Source organism: Gadus macrocephalus, chromosome 9 (genome assembly GCF_031168955.1).
Source record: "Gadus macrocephalus chromosome 9, ASM3116895v1".
Taxonomy (NCBI): Eukaryota; Metazoa; Chordata; class Actinopteri; order Gadiformes; family Gadidae; genus Gadus; species Gadus macrocephalus.
The window spans coordinates 13,528,117-13,551,485 of NC_082390.1; the positions used below are offsets into that span (position 1 = coordinate 13,528,117).

Sequence of the window (23,369 nt, forward strand, 5' to 3'; positions counted from 1 at the left end):
CAGATCCGGACCTGGACTTAGATTAGGATCAGGACTCAGATAAGAAACAGGACTTAGAGCAGAATAAGACCAGAGGATAGGACCACGAACAGGACTAAGATAAGGACCAGGACACAAATCACAACAACAATGCAAGGGAAAAATAATTGGGATCAGACCAACACTAGGAATGACACCAAGACTAGGACCAGGACTTAGATCAAAACCGGTAGACTACAGGCAGGTAGACTAAAGGTAGGTAGACTACAGGTAGGTATACAGGTAGGTAGACTATAGGTAGACTACAGGTAAGTAGACTACAGGTAGGTAGACTGCAGGTAGACTACAGGTAAGTAGACTACAGGTAGACTACAGGTAGACTACAGTTAAGTAGACTACAGGTAGACTACAGGTAGTTAGACTACAGGTAAGTAGACTACAGGTAGACTACAGGTAGGTAGACTGCAGGTAGACTACAGGTAAGTAGACTACAGGTAGACTACAGGTAAGTAAACTGCAGGTAGACTACAGATAAGTAGACTACAGGTAGACTACAGATAGGAAGACTGCAGGTAGACTACAGGTAAGTAGACTACAGGTAGACTGCAGGTAGACTACAGGTAAGTAGACTACAGGTAGATTACAGGTAGACTAAGTAGACTACAGGTAGACTACAGGTAAGTAGACTACAGGTAGACTACAGGTAGGTAGACTACGGTAGGAGACTCAGGCAGGAAGACTCAGGCCGGTAGGCCGAGCGTGTTTAGTGCTACAGATCTGCATGATGGATAATGGCGGAGACAGTAGGACAGCTTGTCTGCATTAATGGGTCTCAGGGGATCAGAATCAAGCGTTCCCACTGCGCTGCTGCTGGGAACCAGTGACAAGCTGAAGGACCCAGGATCCAGGAGGCTGTGTTTGGGGGGGTACACAGGTTCACTAAACCACCTGTCAATCAAATTAACCAACTAATTATTGAACTAGATAGCAAGCTAGTCACACTTTTTTATTAAACTGTATACTTGTATGCATGTGACAAATAAAACTATTGAATCTTGAATCTTGAATCACAAACTAACCAACAACAGATAATACAAATTACAATTGACTGATTAATTGACTTGCTAGTTAACTGAAAGAAGCAAGCAAGAAGATGGTATTTTTGGATACGTTTAACATGAACTCAAAGGAGGGAGCAGACAAATCTCAATAAAACAAGCTTTTTCCCCGGAGAGACTAGCAGGGGTGGTGCGTCTCGCTTCGCATTTCCATCGGAATGAATGATATTCAAAGAACTTAGGAGAAGAGATATATAAACCATGTATATATAGAAAGGTAAGGATAAAAAAGTATGAATATTCTTTGTTAAATGTAATCAACTCTTCGTATGTATGTAGTTTCCTTGTAGACTGTTTTGCTATTCATATCTGTTCCTGGGCACACTGTCTTTAATGGATATGTATGCCATTCATCATTCCACAGACAACAATGGAGACGGTCACATTGTAACCATAAAATGTCATTTTGTGTGCAGCTTTACAACGCATAGTCAAATGTTTAGTCCCTCAGAGTCCAACACCAGACATGTGGAATTTGAAACAGGCACTTTTAGCCGTTTCCAGACTTTGAAGACTCTTTTATAAACCCAAACCTAAATGCCAGTGTTGTGGAGGCTCACATTTAGGCTGGCAAATTACAGAGGCCTCAGGGTGGGGTTTGTTTTCATAATTCAATTACACTGGAATCAGTAATTATTCTAAATACAAACATGCTTTGTTTTTTGGTATTGTCCTTTGTTTTCATTTAAACCCAAATGAGAAAATATGCCAGACACTCAGTATGAAGCTACCAGGTAAGCTGTGCTTGTGGAATGGATAAAAGCTCATTATCTCCTGCATCAACACAGCACTTGTTTCCTTACTGAAAGATGCTCTCTGCCCCACTCTTCCCCCTCTCCCTCTCACCCCAGGCTCCCCACTCTTATCTCCTTCCCTCTCTCACTTTCTTTTTCTCTCTCTTTCATTGTCCAGCTGTTCCATCTGTCACACTCTGTCTCTCATTCTATCTCTCTCTCTCTCTCCATCCCTCACCCCCTACACACTCACCCCACCCCCAAAATACTAACAAACCAAACTTGTCTCAGACGACTCACACTCTCTCTCTCTCTCTCTCTCTCTCTCTCTCTCTCTCTCTCTCTCTCTCTCTCTCTCTCTCTCTCTCTCTCTCTCTCTCTCTCTCTCTCTCTCTCTCTCTCTCTCTCTCTCTCTCTCTCTCTCTCTCTCTCTCTCTCTCTCTCTCTCTCTCTCTCTCTCTCTGTCTCTGTCTCTCATCCACCTACACAAACACACCCCTCTAAATCCAACAGATACCTCAGCTCCAGTCCCTCAACCCCCGCAGCACCGCTGGCTCCCGGCCTCTGGAGCCCAGCTGTCCTTGTTGTTTTGACAGTGGATCTTCCCGCCCGTCCCTCAGTGGAACTAATCAATCCTGACACCCCGCTCTGCATAGGGGCGCACCTGCTCTCCCACACACACACACACACACACACATACACATATACACACACACACACACACACACACACACACACACGCATACACATACATGCATGCACGCACGCATGCACGCACGCACGCACGCACGCACGCACGCACGCATGCACGCACGCACGCATGCACACACACACACACACACACACACACACACACACACACACACACACACACACACACACACACACACACACACACACACACACACACACACACACACACACACACACACACACCTGCATGCGTACACACTCACAAACACACACATATACACACACCTTGACCTTAACTTTCTCTCAGTCTGTTGTACTTTCTTTCGGCCCAAGAGACGACAGCGTCTGCCCTCGTGGAGCCCCATCAGTGAGGACTGAGACACATGCTGAAGGTGCCCGAGTCAGAGGCACACAGAAGAGTTTAGCTCAAGCATGCAGCCCCTGGCTGCCAGGAATTGTGTCTGTGTGTGTTCCTGCGTGCGTGAGTGCGTGCGTGCGTGCGTGCACGTCTTCCTGTGTGCCTGTTTGGAGGGCCTGCGTGGTCTGGCTGGTAGCAGCCAAACAACAAATCTTTAAGGAATACAGACATGTGTATTGGGTCTCTCACTCCTTGTTTCCTATTGTACAAACACACTCACACACCCACACATGCGTGCGCGCAGTAACAGGTACGTACACACACAAACACACACACACACACACACACACACACACACACACACACACACACACACACACACACACACACACACACAGAGAGACAGACATACTGCCACAGACTAACACATACAGATTTATACATTCACAAACATATTCACAATATATAGACATAGATAGTGGTGCACACATACAACTCCTGAGGATACACCTCAACTTACCGCTTCAGAAAGAAGGATTAACAGCCACTTAAATTCCCTCATTAACAAAGTGTACACAAACACATGTGGTATAATCAATAATGCAACAATAAGCTGACTGGATGGATGGCTGCAGCCAAAACACATCAAGACTTTTCCTTCCTGAATGGACCTAGATTCCGTCCAAAGTGTGTTGTTATCCTACTCGTGGTCGCGTCACGTGATCGACTGATCCTGCCATAAGTTCTGACGTGCTAGAATGTGTCTTGCCTGTCAATGATAGAGTGGGTTGGGAACTCCCTAATTGATTTATCTAATTGATTCAATAATGCATGCCGCCTTAATTACCTAATGGATTAATGAGTCCTTCCACAAGAAAGCAGCCATATGAAGACTGGGGTCTGACGTTGTTGGAGAACTGTGCATAATTGTGGGGATAAAATGAAGTCTAGTGATTTATTGGCCAAAGGTATTTAATTATGTCTTATCTGTTTATCTTTGTCCTCCAACCACACACACACACACACACACACACACACACACACACACCACCAGGTTATTTCCAACAATGAGAACGATGGTATCATGCACTCATAGTGGAAGATTAATAATAATAATAATAATAATAATAATAATAATAGTAAAAGCATGGACCACAAATAAGTTCTTAGAACATGAAACCCCACAGTTTTGATTGATGATGTTTCCTTCATCTGGGTAACATTGCAGCCTATGTGACAGAGGAGAGCAGATTCACTTTACTGTGCATGTATGCAAATTAAATCCTATGTGCTTCGTATTTAAATGAGCTGTCATCAGCTGGCGAGCGTAATATGTCATTGGGATAAGTGAGGCTCGTGTGTTTGTGTGTGTGTGTGACTAACAGTGTCACATTTATATAATGACTAGCTTGGGATGTTCCTTGAGTCAGTTCTCTTGGCATCTATGGATGTGGCATAGTATGAGCCGCCTGAATATTAGTTTAATCTTCTTTGCTATATAAGGTAGGTTACTACATCCCTTAGGAGTACATGTAGGCCTACGTCTTTGCTACACTTGGATCTGCATTACACTATATTTATGAACTGCTGTCGTTTTTCACAAAAGTTAAAACTTTTACTTTGCAATTCTTTGCCTAACTTATAACATAAGGTTGAGGTACACTGTAATGTTGGCATCAGAGATGCCTCTTCTCCCAAGCAAAACAAAACAAAAGACAAGCAATATTCATAAGCAGATAGACCTGCCTTTTGGCTTGACGTCGGATGCATGATTGCATTCTTGGTTCTGCCTTTATGAAATCCCAGCAGCTCTTGCCTGCAGAAGGGAGGGATCGACCAGCACACGCACGGCCATCAATTCCTCTGATACCAGCGTTGCTACGAGCGCCCGGAGAGATCAAACCACAGATCGAGCTATGCACATACCAAAAAGATAAATAGAACCTGCCTGATAACAGCTAGCAGATTTGCTAGATCAGAGCCTGTCTGTGCAGGGAACCGTCATAGTTGAGGGTCAGCCCCTCTGCTCAGAGTAAAACCTCCTCTGGAAGCGAGCAGCAGCACCGTGCAGTGTAGAAGCCGGCCTGGAAAATGAAAGACAGATGTTATTTATTTCAATAAGGTGGTGGATATAGAGAATCCGTGAGTGAACGGCTAATGCCATGACAGAAAACTTGCCAAGTGTTGGTGAGTAAGGAGAAGGAAATCAATTCACAGGAGAGATGGGGATCTTTCACAACGGAACATTTTTCTGTGAAATGTAGCAGACCCCTCTCTTACGTTTGAAGCCTCAAACTTGTGGACTAGCTTACTCCAGGGAACGACCGAGAGCCGGCTCCATCCTCCAGGCCAGAGGGGAATCTGCTCATCTCTCAGCTCGGTGACGCTCTGAGATCTCATAGTGTTATGATGAACATCCAGGATGTTGAAGTTGCTCTAAAATGCATTGGGGCCGAGGAACAGAGGCATTTTTTGTTTATTCAATACCTCCATCTGCTGAGGTCTGTCGCCAAAACCACAATGATCATAAAATATAGTACACATTCATAATATGTTAGTGTTACAAATATACATTCACTATTTATCTTAGAAACCTGATCACGCCATTAGTACCAAGGCGAGACTTTTGTATTTTGAAAACGTATATGTGGCACGTTTAACACCTCACAGAACGGAGTTGAGAGTCCAATCAGGACTAGGTAAGGTCACATGACCTTACAGACCCTTAGAGTGAAGCTTGAACACGGACCCCTCTGGGTCCCAGACTCCCAGGGAGGGTCTGTGCCTGTCAGCTGAGTGGGGGGAGGTGGCTGAAGCAGCATCCAGATGTGGAACGCCTGTGCTGCCCACGTCCATATGGCACTGTTTACACGTCCGCCCTGCTACCCAAACATGAAAGTGGAGCAGATTCATTTGAGCTGATTTTATGACATGTTTTAGCAAATTTTCAGACGACTTAAATGCAGCGTTGAAGTCTGTTCCCGAGCATGCCATACTGGTCCATTTAATCTAACATCCCAAGTGAATGCAAAGACAATATTACTCAGGAAGGCATTGAAGAGTACAAAGCTTTGTCCGTATTATTCTGTCCTCTGAGGAGAGGGAATTCACTATTTTTCATGGTGCTGAATGGATCTACTGTAAGTGAAATGCTGATGTAAGAGAAGGCGAAGTAGACCTCCGGGAAGGAAAGCGCCAGGGAACAAAATTAAAAGCACAACACAATACTTTTATTGTGAAAAAAGCAACATTGGGAAAAGTCTATTCTGACACAATTGCATCGTCTCTTTTATATTACAAGAAGGAAAGGCTACAAATCTTGATAATTTATACAAATACAACTTTCAAAAAATAAATCTTTAATTTAGTAAAGTCTCTGTGAGCAAGTTTCTGCGATAGCCTAGCACTTGAGATCCCTGAGCAGAGCACAGAGTGAACCAGCCTAGTTCCATCTTCACCCCAGCCACGACGGTGTCTCCCCGTTGACACTCTACACACAGAGAAGTGAACACCACGGTGGGTGCGTGTGTGAGTGAGTGAGTGAGGAGGTTCAACTAAAGCACAGGGAGTATTTTACCCAACACAAAACACTATGGAGATCACCGAATTCAAACGAGACAGCAAGAACAACAACATTGCAACCGTCTAATAACCACAATAATCCGTCTACACCATCGTCTCAAACAAGACTCCCGATGCTGAATGTGGAGAGTCTTCTGACAAGCCTAGGACGTAGACGGACTGACGGGATGGGAGGACACAGCCAGAGGGAGTTCAGCCCTGACTCATCCAAGAACACGGCTACGATGATAAGCCGACAGCGTGCCTCTCCCATTAGGCAAGATTCATGGAAGATACAAATAGACAAACCCTAGGCTTTCGATTAGGATTTGATTAATAAGGAATATTACATTTATGCCCTTTCTTCAGACTCATAGTTGTATATTACCACACATGACCACAATAGTGAGGTGTATTAGCTATCCCATTCATCTTTGTTCAACATATATAAGTGTCCGAAACACAGTGCCAGCTGGTTTTTGTTGCCAAGGCAACAACAAGTAATAATTAAATAAACCACATAGACAGAATTTGACAGATCTTTTTTGGGGAGGTGGGGGGGGGCAATAATATTAGATAAGAGAATGTTCTTCACTCTCACAAATAGATAACCGTACATCTAGGAAGGTGCTCTGTAATGGAGTTACTTTAAACACAGAATATATACAAATTAGGAGGTTTTAAGACAAATAAAATAGGAGCTTTTAAGATAAAATAAAACGGGAGCTTTTAAGACAAAAAAAAGGGTTCGGTTCAAAAGTGATAAGAGAAAAACAGTGTTCATCTTCATCCAAAAACCTTAAGAGTGTTCCATGGCTTCTTATTACATGTCCGACTACTTGATTGCAGAATGGATTTGATCTGTCCTCTATACTGTACATAATATATTAGGCTTCATTTATACAAAACACTTACAAGGCAAAAATGACCCAACGGAAACAAGCGCTCCCCGAGCGATTCCCAGACATTAAGGAGTGCAGTGGTTAGAGCGGCTTTTCTCTTTTTGGTTAGAAGGACTTCATAATGAGCAGCAGCTCTGTCAGCTCTGACCTGCCCAAAGCTGCTCGCCATGTCTTCCACTTTCATCCACCAAGCGATTAAGGAGAGGCTGTGAGCTCATGACTAACGCCACATTTCTGAGCCCGTAACCGCCGGCAACTGTCAGGGTTGATTGGTGGCCGAGGCGAGCTAGTGTATTAGCGCGGCGGCAAGCTGCTGTCATACAGCGCAGCAGTAGGGAGCTTGTTTGTTAGTGTGGCGGTACGCTGCTGTCCTATGCTAAAGCCATTGCAGTAAGGAGCTTGTGTGTTAGCAACGCAGCATGCTGCTGTGCAGCAGATTTGCACCTTGGATTATGATAAGGCATCGCAAAGCCGAGATGAAAGCGCTTCCATTTCCTTCTCTATCATCCAATCTGATTTTAGTACACTCTTATAGATTAATCTCTTTCATTTTACAACAGTTGTCAACTTCAATTTTTAAAAACAGATTCTTCCCTTATTTATTCATGTTTTTCAGTGTGCTACACACATGATTGAAATAATTCCTTGCTTCAAACAATGAACATCTGTCATATCCTGAAGTCTAATACTTTATGTTTGTGTAATCTCATCTCTCCAGGGCGTCCTGGTAAATCCTCCGAAACATATTTATAACCCTTGTGGAACAACCCTTAAACCCTTTAAGGACTCGCCTACGGCCTGACTTCAAGTTTAAGTGCTCTAGTAAAATGAAAACAACACAAAAAGCTCAACAACAAAACAAAGAACAATAAAAAAAAAAAGAAGACAAAACTGAATTAAAAAAATAACCACGGTCGTGTTCTCAGAGGAACGTTGTCCTGAATTGCCCGCGGTGCAGCCGTGGAGTGCCGTCGCAGAGACCCCCACTGCTGCAGCGCCCCAGAGGGGCCCAGCGCCCAGAGAGGCTTCATCATTTGGAAGTCATGGCACCGGGGCCCGGTCACGGCTCATCTGAAACAAACATCCTCCTGTGTTCTCTCTGCTTCCATCGTTCCATCGTTCCAGGCAGAGGGGGGAGAGGGTGCGTTGCCCCCCTCCCTCGGTAGCGCCCACACCGGATGGTCTGGGTGGGCGGCGGTGGTGGCGGGACGCCGGGGCCTCTCAGGGCCCCGCGGTGCGCAGGCCCTGCTTCTCCATGATGTTCCACAGCTTGCGCAGGTTGGACTGGGTGATGGTGTCGTCGGGTTTGAGCTGCAGCGCGCGGAGGTAGTTGGCCTCCGCCTCCTGGAGCTTCCCGTTGAGGTGGAGGATGGCCCCCAGGTTCATCAGGGCCGCGGGGTACTGGAACACAAACACACACGGGGATAAACACCTCGCCGCCGCCGCCGGGAACATCTCCGTTATGTTGTACTACAATGAGGAGAGTTTGGGGGAATAGAAGCGGGGGGAAGGCTGTTCAAAGACTGAACTAGCTTCCGGCTAAACTTGGTTAGTGGTATTTTTGCCGGTCTTTTTTTCCCTATCAACTGCTCACCCTTATTTGAGTGAGGACGGGTTTTTCGACAGTGTTGCAACACAGCCCTGGGATTTTTGTTTGATTTTTAACTCCGTTTTATCTCCTTAGCAGTTATTTACTCTTTAACAAACATTTAGTTTGATAAATGATTTTATCTGATCTAAATTGCAAATGAACTTCCACAGGGATGTTGCCCTGCTTTAAAAAAGAAAACATCCAAAAATATATATGAAAGAGAAATTTAATGAGAAATTCATGTGGAAAAAGCCGGAGGCTGAAATGCCTTGAGCGATGTTTGATGAGATGAATAATGTTGAAAGAGCCTGCATGTGTGGATGGCTCTATTAAGACTATCAACATAATCACCATTCAGTATTCATTCAGGGATTTACCACAACGATTGCATATCACTTAGCAAGATGCCAGAGAGCTGGCACTAAATGGTCATTAAATATAGTAAAATTGTAGTTGGGAAAGGATGACGCTTGATGTAGTTGTGCAAGCTAGAAAGCTTGGTACATCACTTTGTGGACCGGGACCTTCTAGCCGGAGGTCCCGGTTTCATTACATTGGGACTATGACCACATGACTGAGGCAGTCAAAATGTTAAACCTAATATAATAACTGATACAACGAAGTGCTTTTTACTGCTCTATATCGTACAAAAGTAATCGCTTTATGGAAGCATTTCCTGATTCACTGGAGCGAGACAGCAGGCTGTGACCGTGAGAGTCGGGCTCTGCTGGTTGGATCGCTGGCCGTGCGGGTACAGAGGTCTGAGGTCAGGGGGGGGGGGGGGGGGGGGGCTGCGCTGCTCCACGTCCTGCCTGCACCCACCGCTGTCAGGGCAGCCACCGCAGCCCCCCCCCCCCCCCCTTTGAAGTGGTGCAGATGAATGGCTTTTCCTGCTGGCGCTATTACGCAAACACAACGTCCAGAGGTGAGTGGTCCACGCCGGAGACCCACCGGGACACGCTCGCGTCCGCCGCCACGCAGTCAGACGGCAGGACAAAAGCCCGCATCTGATCTCCATTTGAGGAGCAGAGAGAGGGGAGAAGGATGGCTAACTCTGCCTCATTAGCCCGCTATTACTGAGCAGACCTCCCTTCTTTGTTATTGGATGTGTAATCTTGTTCTATATGCCGAGAGAGGCGGTAGACGTAATTCATCTCAATAAATGGTTAATGATGTCCATTTTGGACAGCCTCGGTGACTTTCTGTTCACAATTATCTCCTCGTTTATCACTGTCACGTGCCATGGCCATGATTAAAGTGTCCGTACAATTAGGAAACACTGCAAGCCTTCATTTGTTTCTCGATGTAATCAAAAGCATTAATGTCTCCCCGAGAGCAAACAGAGGGGATTTATTTTATTTTATAAATACATGTATAATACATATATAAATACAAGAGCTTCCAAAGTATGTTTATAAGAACTATCTGAAGAAAAAAAGTGCTGCAATGTAGATGAGACTTAATGCAACAAACACCATCGTGTTTCCCAATTATGGGGAGGCGACAAAGCACAATCATTCATCTGTTAAACCTATTTTTAAAACTATTTTTAACCAAACATTAAGAAAAACTTAAATACAGGAGAGATTCTGAGGTCGGTTTAAGTTTCCAAAGGTCGAAAAACACACCAAATGAAATCAGTTTCAAGACCCTGCTTAATCTTCATACATTTTGACCTTCGCCCTACAGCGGTTCTTCACTTTCTCAGCCAGGCCACTCGTCATCTTTAGTTTTCCCCAGTGTCGAGGGTACATGAGTGATGGCAATGAGGATTTCAATGGGAACATTATGTTCAAATATATCCTCCCTTCTCTCAAAGGCTGGACTACATCGATCCATAAATCAAACAGTGAGTGGAATAATCACCATGTCCCCAAGAGGGGTCCCTCATTGTCTCTCAACATGGATACAAATGTGGAGAATCAATCTGCAAAATACAGATAAGAATGGCCAATACCTCCTTAATGTGCTCAGCATCTCTACCAGACAGGTTTGACATTTCCGAAACACAATTGTACAACTTTTTAGATCTAATGAACCAAGTTAAGATTCTCTATAATTGAGAAAAAAAAAAGACAAATGTTAACTGCAACAACATTCTGTTAGGTACAACATGAAATTAATGAAAGGGGGTTCATTACACAGAACGGGGCACAAGGAATCCCCCTGACAGCATGATTGTGATTTGTGAAGCGTTACACAGAAGAAAACGTAACAAACCCACCAACACTAAATGATAAATATCATGGGGCTGGATGCTACAAATGGACTGCAGTTCATAATGGCTTTGGTTGGACATATTTAGTGGAGCTTATTTGGGGGCTTTCATTGAAACGAAAGAACCTCCAACATTCATATGAGTGGAGACAGACAATTACTTGGCATCGTATCCCTTGTGGCAAGACAACTGGGAAATCTAACACAGGTTGATTTTCAGCAGCCTGCGGTCTTCATGTAAAGAGTTCTGACAATGTGAGGTAAGTATGAACTCTAAATCAAGATTCCCGACTGAGTTGTTTCCTTCTAATCAAAATGAGGACATGAGCCTTTTTAACTTCAAATCAGAGAGTGGAGAGTCAAGTTGCAACAAAGCACGAAGTGGTTAATGATGAAAGAGCCTTCAGCTTGTCAAGTCGGAGAACAGAGTCATGGCATATTTAGATTGATGCTCATCCTCACTCACCACTCGCCTCAGCTGTAAGCAATAAGGATAGCAAGGGAGTCGTCCGAAATAACAGTGCAGGCTTACTGAGTGACAGTGTTTGTAGTGCATTATATATATCCTTCATTAACATTCCTTATACAGGTCCAAACGTCAGACTAATTGTCATGTGCAGTGGGAGGAGGTCCTTTCTAAGAAAACTCAAATCCATGGGATTTTGCAGATCAATGCAGAGTCCAGTGGATTTTTAAACAATACTTCCAATACAAATATCACAAGTTGTTCCAGAAAATTAAGCTGAATGCATCAGTTGGATCCTTCTGTAAAATTCATCTGAAACAGGGAACAAGGGGGGGGAACTAATTTTGAGTTGATGCTGGAAGAGGCGTACACCAGGGCCATGGAAATGATGATGCTACCGTGCACACAACTCACTAAACTCCCACTTGCATTACTAAAGGCTTTATATTCCTCTATCCATTTAATTGAGTTCCAAGAGAAGAGGGGTGATTTCATTCTTTCAAATCTCAAATTAACTTAAATTTATAACAACACAAAGAGTACAGCACTGAAACAGAATCACATGCAGTATCTACATGATCTACGCAGTGATCAAATTATTGTGATTGAGCCTCTGGAAACATAATGCATTGTATTCTCCTTCAACTAAGTTCCATCATACGTCTGCAGGGTCTCGCCATGTAGCCGCCTCTCAAACTAACCATACAGGGTAGACCTCAAACATGACATCGTGACGGGACGTCTTCTAAATCAAGCCCAAATAACAAGCCGGCAAACATCTGCCAACATATAATCCATCTGCCTAAATCTCAAAGTTAACTCCCCCTTCAAGTAAGCATCACAGACAAGAAGTAGCCCGATCCTTCTCACTCTGGTCAACCTGACATGGCGCTATCATCATTAGTTCAAACCACCCCCTTCTCCGCCTGGCCCTGGCCTCTCCTTTGAAGCTGCAGATGGACGCTGCACAAACAAACCGACGGGGGTCATGAAAACATCGGCCCGCATGATTCTGGCCCGGGCCCGCTGCCCCCAAACAATGCTGTGTGTGTGTGTGTGTGTGTGTGTGTGTGTGTGTGTGTGTGTGTGTGTGTGTGTGTGTGTGTGTGTAATAATAATAAACTAGGAATAATTTGACAGGGGAGCACCACCCAGGCGGTTGTAGCCTGTGTGGCGCTGTCCATCAGAAAAGCCCTTGTGGTACCAGGGTGGTTAGTTAGCTTGTGGCAGTAGCCATCAGAAAGGCCTTCTGGTAACAGGGTGGGTAGTAAGTTAAGGGTGGTTAGTAAGTTCATGAAAGTAGCCAGCAGAAAGGCCCTTCTGGTAACAGGGAGGTTGTTTAGCCTGTAGTAGAGGTGTCCAGCAGAAAGGCCCTTCTGGTAACAGGGGGGTTGTTCAGCCTGTAGTAGTGGTGTCCAGCAGAAAGGCCCTTCTGGTAACCTTTGGGGTGGTTAGCCCGTAGTAGCGGCGGTACTTACGTTGGGTCTCAGGTTGGCCGCCCGGCCGTAGTACTTCTCGGCCGCTTGGTTCAGACTGGCCTGCCTGCGGACAGAGAGGACACGGGAGCCGTCAGTCATCTTAAGCCCCACCGCGGGACGGGGCCCGAGCTGTGGCGGGGTCACCGGTTCTCCAAAGTTCACGGGGAAATGACAGGAGGGAAGGAAACCGAGGGCCAAGGATGACCCCATCAATCAACCGCCCCCGTTCCTACATTATCCTGAAAGTAATGCTTCACATAATTAAATGGTTGGTTTGTTCATTAAAGCAGTGGACCTACCTGTGGGGGGAGTCTGTTGAGAGCTGGTGATCCTGTGATGTCACGACATGAGAGGAAACAAGCTAACCTCGATGCCACTGACACACATAGGAGACCATGATGTCTAACCCATATTGGCAGATTTCTCCTCTCCAACAGATGGCTTGCCCATACGGGTCCCATGGAGACCTAAAATATTCAGTGCCTAAGGACATTAAACCAAGGAATGTGTGCCATTATGAACCTCATGCTGGGACCCCACTTCCTCTATACTGGTTCTGTGCTGGTTCCCCTGCCTCTATACTGGTTCTGTGCTGGTTCCCCTACCGCTATACTGGTTCTGTGCTGGTTCCATTGCCTCTATACTGGTTCTGTGCTGGTTCCCCTGCCTATATACCTTGTTCTGTTCTGGTTCCCCTGCCTCTATACTGGTTCTGTGCTGGTTCCCCTACCTCTATACTGGTTCTGTGCTGGTTCCATTGCCTCTATACTGGTTCTGTGCTGGTTCCCCTGCCTATATACCTCGTCCTGTTCTGGTTCTCCAGCCTCTATACTGGTTCTGTTCTGGTTCCACTGCCTCTATACTGGTTCTTTGCTGGTTCCACTGCCTCTATACTGGTTTTGTGCCGGTTCCCCTGCCTCTATACTGGTTCTGTGCTGGTTCCACTGCCTCTATACTGGTTCTGTGCTGGTTCCACTGCCTCTATACTGGTTGTGTTCTGGTTCCCCTGCCTCTATACTGGTTGTGTTCTGGTTCCCCTGCCTCCATACCTTTGGGCCATAAAGTGTTTGCATTCATAGAAAAAAGCTCTCTGGTAGGCCGGGCTCCAAACACACCTTTATGACCCTGAGCTTCAATCATCTCACTGATGGAAACAATTGTCCCATTGCAAACAGTTTAACTTTGACAAAGCCAAGGAGAGTGAGCAGTGAGTGGCAGTGGAGCCCATTAGCTGCCATGATGAAAGGCTGCAGACCGCTGGAGCCACGCTCTCGTTGAGGTTGTCCTGCCCTATTACAGCCTCTCCGTCCATATGGTTTGAACTACGCGGCCAAACACACCATTTTTCAACATCGGGGACATGCAGTGCTTGGCTTATAACCCAACCATTCTTCTGAGTTATATTTGTTTCAATCATGTTATGAGTCACCAGAAGAAGAACCGTGAAGAGATACCGTTATTTAGTCACAATGTATACCGATATGCTTTGGGTTCGTGTTGGGATGTTTACCTTGTGATAAAATAAAATAGTTCAACATGAAGCCAGGATGGGCTCATAAACTGACACACAGAACCACTTGCTCCAAAGACATTTTACTTGATAATGTTGTTTGTGGTCCCAGAACAAATGGGCCATGTAAGCTCCACATGCGAGGAAAGCATTGGAGGACCAACATGAACCCATCCTGGCTTCATGTTGGTCTATTCAAGAGACATCACCCGTTACCGAAACATACCAAACCGATAAGGGTGAGGTGAAATCCAAACTTCCTACTCTAATACGTGCTTGTTGCAGGTCAATCAGAACATACAAATACTGTCATTATTGTTATTGTGTGAAATGTCAGTTTAAACAAAACATGTTATACAGCAATGGACGTTATCTGATTTCCATACCATTACCTCATGCGTTAAAGGAGTAGAGACGCTAGCCAAACTAGTATCAACGGAGATTCAGGGTCCTGGTGGGCTGAATGGACGCAAGGCAGCCAACAACAGGAACCACTGCTTGGGTTCAAAGCAGTGGTAACGGCGACAACCCAAGGAACAACCAGGAATGAGGGAGAACTCATCCCAGATGGAAAGATGCTGCATCAAATCCAGCAGTGGTGCTCTTCCATTGGGCTGGGATAATATGTCACGTTGATCACGTTTTGTCCTCCATTGGAGGAGACATGTGTTGTACAAATCACAACACAGGTGCAACTTTGGGACTGATGATTCATGAATTGACCCTCAAGAATGACGAGAAGCACCGGGAGTACGCCACGGCTGGGATCATCAAGAGAAAAGCCATAAACCCGCATGTGAATGCACCATGTATTTGATATGAAACTCATAGGCAGAACGTCTCCCACTAGACGAGTTGACTAACCCGACAACGGGAGGGAACTTCATGTGGATAATGATAAAAGGTGACCTGCTTGAACTGCTTGCATGTGTTATATAAGTAAAAAATATTTACAAATAAATATTTATAATAAAAAATGTTATATGTAGTACACGACGTTGTGAGGACAGTGTAGCGTGTCCGCAGCGCCTCCCTGACGTCCAGACGTGGTCCATTAGAGGAGAGACCCAGCAGACCCAGTCCACGCAGAGCTTAGCGCTAAGCAGGTCCTCCATGGCTTACCTTTGCCCTTAAGAGCAGGCCTGCTTTTAAAGTCATACACTGAGCGTTTTCAGAAGGCAATAAAAAGGAATACAGCAAGGGGATACTTATACTCCTCTGACAGCCGCTTTTTATCCAATTATTTCCCTACCCCCCCCCCCCCCCCCCACCTTCCTTTGAGCATGTGCTTCCAAGACAAACACATGAAGAACCTGAGAGCTGAGGCTGTCGAGCGGAAGCCCCCTGCCAACGAGGTGGGGGGGGGGATGGGGGGGACGGGGACGGCAGGTCTGCCTGGGCCTCCCGTTATGTGCCAGGGGTCTGGACCCTGGAAGAGACCCTCCACCGCGAGAGGGTTGCAGGTGGATTACTCCAGCCTGGAAGTAGGCGAGGAAAGAGGCAGCTGGCTAGACGATCCTCTGTGGTGGAGAGCGTGCACTCATCGGTGAAGTAGAGCAGCAGAAGGTACCATGCCAGTGGAGGACTTCAACAATTCAAGACACGCATTAATGGACTCAGCGGTAATCACTTCCCCCTCGGCAGACGGCGGTGATTCCAATGCCGAAAAACCTTGAGTTTTATTTTAAAGTCAGGAAATGGCAAACTGTCGACTGGAAAAATAGCATTGGATAATAATATTGTTGGCATGGAAGTGCTTCGGTACGTGCCGCAGCATACTGTACACTGGCACATGGTGCTATTTACCATTCTCCATCCGTGGCTCTCGTGGAGAAATACAGCAGCATGTGCATTCCAGGAGAACTCTCATTTCGACTCGTCAACTGAACTCTGCGCTGATTTGGACGCAGAACGCCAGCCACAAGCCAGAAACAGCAGAGAGCGAGGCGAGGGGAGCCAGAGAGACAGAGAGAGAGCCGAGGGGGGAGAGGGGTGGAGCGCGTGAGGAAAGGGAGAAGGAGGCAAACGAGGAGAATATAGAGAATCAGAAGCTGTTCTGCTGGCACTGCGGCGAGACGATAGGATTACAAGGTAGAGCCAACTAAATCACACAGGCCAGCGAACACCGTAAGCTCCCGGATAAACGCTGGGGACTGCGCCCTCGCTCCCTCCGGTGCTCAATACACAGAGCTTTGTTTAGGAACAAGGTGCCCACCCGTCTCCTCATGGGACCCAAGGATGCAGACCAGAATTAAAAATCAGACCTTATTTCAAAACTCACCGGTCACTCGTTACAGAAAAGCATGCAATCTTTGGAACCTCAAGTTCCTCCACCATCCATCTCTGAGACTCACCGGAACATGTGGGCTGCGCTGAACACCACGTCAAACTCGCCGCTGTCCAGCTGGGCCGCCCTCTCCGCCATGTCTGCAGCCTCCAACGGACGCGACTCCTCCAACAGAAACTGACCTGGCGGGCGGAGAGAGAGAGAGGGGGGGGGGGGGGGGTGAGCATCGTGCTAGAGAGAGGAAACATGGCCGTCTGGTGTCGCCTCGGGCCGGGGCTAAACCGAGCCAGCCCTGTCAGCTCCCGGCGATCATGTGATGAAACACTAGATATTAGCCGCAGCAAGCTATCACTCCTTGGCCATCTCTCAGACTCATGTGTTTAAATACATGATGGTGATACGTGTGTGTGTGTGTGTGCTTGTTGTGTTCAGGAATTATTCCCAAACGGAGTATTGCGGTTTACCGAGATTGTGTGCTTGGGAGAAAAGTCAAATCCTGGGGCTATTGTGGAATTCTGAATCCAGATAACAGGCAGTCAAGAAAATACGTTCTTTAAAAAAGGGTGATTCAATACCCTTTGGACTGTGTTCAGCCCCACTAAACTGAGAGGAAACCAGCCGACCTTCCCTACTAAATGTAGTGCGGGAGTCTGGCACTTGGCGGGAGAAACATGCGTATCAAATTAGAAAACATGACCAGTAAACCACTTTTACATATCGTGTATCTGTAGATGTACTGCATCAAAGACAAATGGTTTAATTGAGTTAGTACTTCACAATATTAACAACATTCAATAAATTACTTTATTATGTTATTATTAGCATTACATTTTCTCATTCTTTAGAAATAATTTTACAACGGTACCTTATAAACCATCATTGGGTTCAGGGTACTCTTACCAAGAGATTTGCTCAGTTCCAAATGCACGGCGAAACACTATCAACGGCATTGAATTATTCATCATGAAACGGCAACGCTTTTAAGGAAACGCCAAAACATATCAGGGGGACTGGGTGACATTTTGCCTTCAAGGTCTGCCAACATGTATGTTTACATGAAACAAAGAGCAAGCGTATTGGACCAAAAGCCCAAGACCAAGAGTAAACTATACGCCACCGCAACAAGTACTGCTGACATTGGAGCATATTCACACTAACCATTTTGTAAAGGTAAAAAAAGGTGAGAGGAAAGGGCTGATTTTGAAGAAAAGCGTAAAAGGGAAAGACAAGTCCACTTGAATCCTGAGCACACACCGTTGGCATGCCACTAATTACACCTGCACCTGTCACCAGGGAGACAGGAGGAGGGAACTGGGTCGCCCGCCATGACTTTGGTGTAAATATCTCTACCTTCTGCCGGGAGCTCACTATGCTCACTTCTATGCCATTCCAAAATGAAGAAAGAAAAGATGGCAAAGGAGTATATATGTGTCGCAGCACTTATGGGTCTTTGAACTTATGGGTCTTTTCATGGTCCAGAACATAGGAACTGGAAACGGCAATCAGGTAGCTTTTGGACACATTTTAATTCTCTTCTTCTTTCAGGAGTAGACAATGGAAGATAATGGGGAATGGTGGAACGCAGCATGTGATATATTTGTAAGAAAATCAATGGAAGTTGACGTCCACTAATGAACACTTACCATAATGCATGTAACAATTGCCCTTTGTTGGATCGAGCTGAATGGCCTTCAGAAAATACTTCTCTGCTTCTGCTTTTTGTCCCTGAGAGAGAAATAGAGGCAGAGAATGGGAAAGAGAGAGGGAGAGTGAAATAGACAGATTTATTATGTTGTTAGGGTGGATTCAAAGACTGTGTTTCAATGAAAATATCTACAAATCCTCAAATCCTACCTGGTGTAGCTAATGAGCCTGTCTGAGCCACAGGAATGGCATTTACATTTCATTTCATTTTTTAATTAAAAACATTTGAAACATCTGTTATCCAGCCAATGTACAAGATGTCATGCTTGGCAGGCCTTGCTGGGCAGGGTGTAGGTCACAATCTATTACAGACGTTATCTCTACTGTGTAGCTGGTGTGACCTGTGCAATTAACACAGAGTCCTGTTCATTCACAGAGACCAATGATGAAAGGGGAGGTTAGAGTGAGAATAGCAATGAGAGAAGCAGGAAAGGAAATGCACTTGATCCACAAAGGAACAGAGAATTACATATTGTAAGACTACAAAGAAGATCTCAAAATTTATTTTTTGTAATACATGACGTTAAAAGCTTGCGAAAGACAACCAAAGCAAAATCCAGATCCATTGTGGAAGAAAGGAGAGAGCTGGCTTGCATGTGACACTGTATAAAGACAGATACATATCCAGTGCATCATGAGCCAAGGCTTAAAGCGTATTTGAGTGTTCAAAGTTTTGATGCAGACAAAAATCAAGACCACGCCAAGATTATATTTTACACAGCCAACGGTGTCCAAGTGGCCATCATGGTTCATAATATATTTACTTTGCATTCACCCTTCACAGAGAGAGCCAAGTGCAGACTCGAGGTGCAGCTGGTTTAGAATAACATTGGCCTTCAGTGTTCAAACAATGAGATGACTCACAGTTGTATGTGGATATATGTCTTGCCTTATGAAACATATGAGGAAATTCAATGGTAGTAAAGTATATGTATTACATTGAGAGAAGGTCTGCGAAATCTTTTATCTCCTAAAATGGGGAGTTGTTCATGTTCATCAGCTATACATTGAAGGCATGGCCAGCCTCCTCAACAGATAGTTATTTTCTATTTGCCTAAAGAAAAACATTTTCGGTTAAGGTTTCAAACTAATGATACTCGCCAACCAAATACACTACCATAGACCTAAACATACCGAGTGTATGATTGGTACCTAATTATGTGACATACGACACGAAACACACACAGCTCTACTTGTGCAGTCACTAAGGTTGTCCCATACAGAACCTGCATTGGATTAGCTGAGAAAATGATATTGTTATGAATCCAACTCCCTCAGACGCCAGTGTTCCTGTGCCCATTCCCAGAGGCTTCGGTGGAGAGACACTCCTATGTATCCTGGCACCCTGGGGGTGTCTGCCGCTTCTGCTGCTGCACACGAGGCCAGAGAGTGGAACCGATGGTAATCACTCTCATTTCCTGGTCTGATCTCTATGGTCCACCTCTAAACATCTAGCTGGCTTAGTTCTTCTGCTGGCTCACCTCCACCCGCCTCTTCCTCCCCATACCTCATCCTTCTTCATTCGGTCATCTCCTTAGCTCATCCATACCCATACCTGGGCTTTGGGTTCTAAGCCTGCTTTGGCCTCACCTCTGCTCTTTTCCAAAACATCCAACTGAATCTCTCCCACTGGACTGTGACCCTAGAACCTCAGGTCGCATGAGGGCTTCCTCTACGCAGACGGGGGGGGTTGGACTAGTGGGTAGCGGTTGGTGGTGTCAAGATACGTCAAGATACGTCAACTTCCTGCTCTGGTTCTGGTCACGTATTACAGTGCAAGTGAACCAAGTGTGGTGGGTTTTAAGGGTTAGTATTTCTTCTATGATCCTGAACAGCAGAACGGGTTAGGATTCGCTGTATGTGTCATATAACACATTCCTCATGATAACCCTCATACTCAACGTATGCAAAACCTACAGACGTATCACAAGAGTCTTCTTGGGTCGAGACCATGGAGCTAACGCGGCGGCCCCCTGCCTTCCTAGAACTCTTAAAAAACCTTTTGATTTATTCAGTGTTCAAATTCAAGCTGTAACAGGGGTTCACTTATGCTGTAAGAAAGCCGTCATAGATACGAGTTAACTCCACTAGCGAAATTTGACATTTTAATAAAGAGTAAAAGAGAGAGTTCTTCTCTACAAAATGTAGTGAAGACAAACGGTTCTGTCACAGTTTCATGGCACTTCTTTAGTTTTCCCTCAAGGATAAATTGCTATAAGACTGATCAATTTACTTATTAACTTAATTTTATTTACGCTCGAAAGGTCACAGAAGCCATTACAACTATCATAAAAGACAAGGATGGATTCACCCTTGCAGGTCCAAACTCTCAGCTGAAAATCAATAACACATTCTCTAGTGACTAATTTCCTCTTCGTGGTTCATTAGGACGAGTGCAAGTGAACCCTCTCCATTAAGGAATTGCTATTTTTTGGGGGTGTGCTTGGTTCAGCCTGGCATTGCAATCTAGGACACTTTATCCTGAAACCAGTTGTTCAAAGGGAATGCTATCGAATGCATCAGAAGAAGTGCGTGTAAGATGGCAATGACAAAACAAGACAAGATACACACTTTAACAAGACACTCAATGGCGCTCTAGAACACAATCCTGGCTCTCTACCAAATATCAACAGGTAGAGCAAGAGTCTGGCATGAAGGAGTGTCTGAAAAATTAGAAGAAACCCCCTTGCCAGCCCTGTGGCCTCCCTAAGGACCACCCTCTCTGCCTCTGTTTACCCGAGTTCACCCGACGGCCTGAACTGGCCTGAACTGGCCTTCAGTCTGCCACACAGAGCCCTCCCCTTCTCCCAGAGCCTCCCACTAGACCCCCCCCCCCCCCACCAACACACACACACACACACACGCACACAAAGGCCCTTTCTTTTCTCATTAAAGTCCGGGTCATTCATATGACACTGGCAGAATGTCATCTCCGTTGAGCGAGACAAGATGCTCTGACTAAATGTCAGAGGCATTGCACATGTCGCCTCTCTGTCTGTACCCAAGTCAAAGACAGTCCTCTCTGCTCACATGATCGCCCTTTGCATGTCATAGGTTGCGTCTTAATGATAAGGTAGTTAGTCAGAATTAGTGGGGAAGAAATTGCTCGAAAGGAAAGATTAGGTGACAGCTTCTAAGAAAAAGCTGGTTGTGACAAGAGTAAAAATCAAGGGGTTCCAGTTGGGGGACAACTGTGTGAAGGGTGAAGGTATTTGAACCAAGCGGGGATGAAGTGCTTGGCTGTAGATTAAGTTCTTAACCAAGAGACAGGCTTACCTTCAGAGCCAGGAGTTTCCCGTAGGTCAGGTGGGCGGGAATGTGATCGGGCTTGGCTCTAAGGGACTCCCGGTACCAGTGCCCCGCCTCCTCCAGCTTGTTCAGCCTCATGTAGGCCTCTCCTGAGAGGGAGGAAGGGTCAGGTCAGGGGTCAGGGGTCAGAGGTTAAGATCTCACACATCGCCCTATTGTTCTACCTAGGACTCCAATAAAGGTGAGGTCAAGCTGAGAGGCCCTGGGTTCAAGCCGTTTGGGCCTGAAACAAAATTATTGAACCCGTTAAAATGCTGTTTCAGGAGTAACATAACCATAAGTAACAATCTTCACCACATCTTGAGTTCAACCAAACACGTTGCCACAGTGTAAGGTAAGTAAGTGATTAGTGATTATTTTTTTTAATCCATTTATATAAACTATATCATTTATACATGAAAAAAACAAGGGCAAGCGCCAAGTATGTAGATATCGTGGGCCGTTTTGTTCGCGGTCTGTGATTGTCCCGCCGCTTGCGAGCAGCCCTGATTTCCGAACAGATGTGCCCATTCGCCTTGTCCGATGTTATTACACACACCCTAATGACAAGAGCATCAATGTGCTCTGTAATCTGTCAGACAACATCTGATACCCCCTCCCCCTCCACGGCCAGCTCAGATACCGCTGTCGGCTGACACCTGTGCAAACACTGACCTCTTCAGATCCCACCCTTTACACGGGTGTTATTGCAGGGCTTGGTATTACTTTGACTCGGTGGTTGGTAATAGGGTACAACACAGCCAAAACAATATCCAACCTGTAATAAAGTGAAAGGAGAGGAGCTGGGGGGATGTGACAGGCGTCCCCCCCCCCTGCTCTTTGACTTGTAACAGGGCTTTTATTGCAGTCCTCACACAGATACTGCACTTTGTCCGAGGAAAGGGGCTAAGCTATTTTATCTAGGGGATTTGAGACTCTAATTCTCGGGGGATACAAACTAATATTTCAACTGATAGGAATTTAGGATAAGACGCAGGTGGGCTGGAGTCTTGGAAACTCAGCAACTTTCGTAATGAGCTGAAGAAAGAAGATAAATTGTAATAAATATGAATAGTGTCAGTGTCAATTTAAGATCAAAAACGACATTATATCGTTCAAGACTTACATGCTGCTGCATATAAATGCTAATGCAAATTATGCAAGCTATTGTTTTTTTTTGAAGGAAAGTTTTTTCATTATGTAATTTATCAGTTTAGCTCGTGCTTTAGATAAATTCACATAAAATCCATAAACCAAAAACCATCCAAAAGCAATAAACGGACTCATTTTCTTTCTTTTATAAAACGTTACAATTACTTTAATCTTATTCATCAGCTTTGAAGTTCCAATGTGGCAGCAGATTGCTTGGCCACATTTGTTCCACTGGTATATTGATATCTGTTAGCAATTTGGCTTAGACCGCAGGGTATCTCCAAAAGCAGATAAACAAAGTTTTGCATACATGATTCACCGTATTTGGGTA

At 45.2% G+C, this 23,369-nt stretch overlaps 1 protein-coding gene across 3 annotated transcripts in view; it reads right to left on the bottom strand.

Annotated features, from left to right (window-relative positions):
- Window positions 1-6,090: 6,090 nt before the first annotated feature.
- The window catches only part of tmtc2b (transmembrane O-mannosyltransferase targeting cadherins 2b), a 68,125-nt gene continuing 50,846 nt past the window's right edge, over window positions 6,091-23,369 (bottom strand). The window contains exons 8-13 of one of the 3 annotated variants that reach the window (XM_060060897.1): window positions 21,875-21,996; window positions 18,538-18,619; window positions 16,962-17,076; window positions 13,098-13,161; window positions 12,934-13,051; window positions 8,753-12,863 (exon numbers count right to left, since the gene is read on the bottom strand). In XM_060060897.1, coding sequence (XP_059916880.1) covers window positions 12,959-13,051; window positions 13,098-13,161; window positions 16,962-17,076; window positions 18,538-18,619; window positions 21,875-21,996 — 476 coding nt within the window. In that variant the 3' untranslated portion in view covers window positions 8,753-12,863; window positions 12,934-12,958. The other 2 variants (XM_060060896.1, XM_060060898.1) reach the window with 2 other exon arrangements.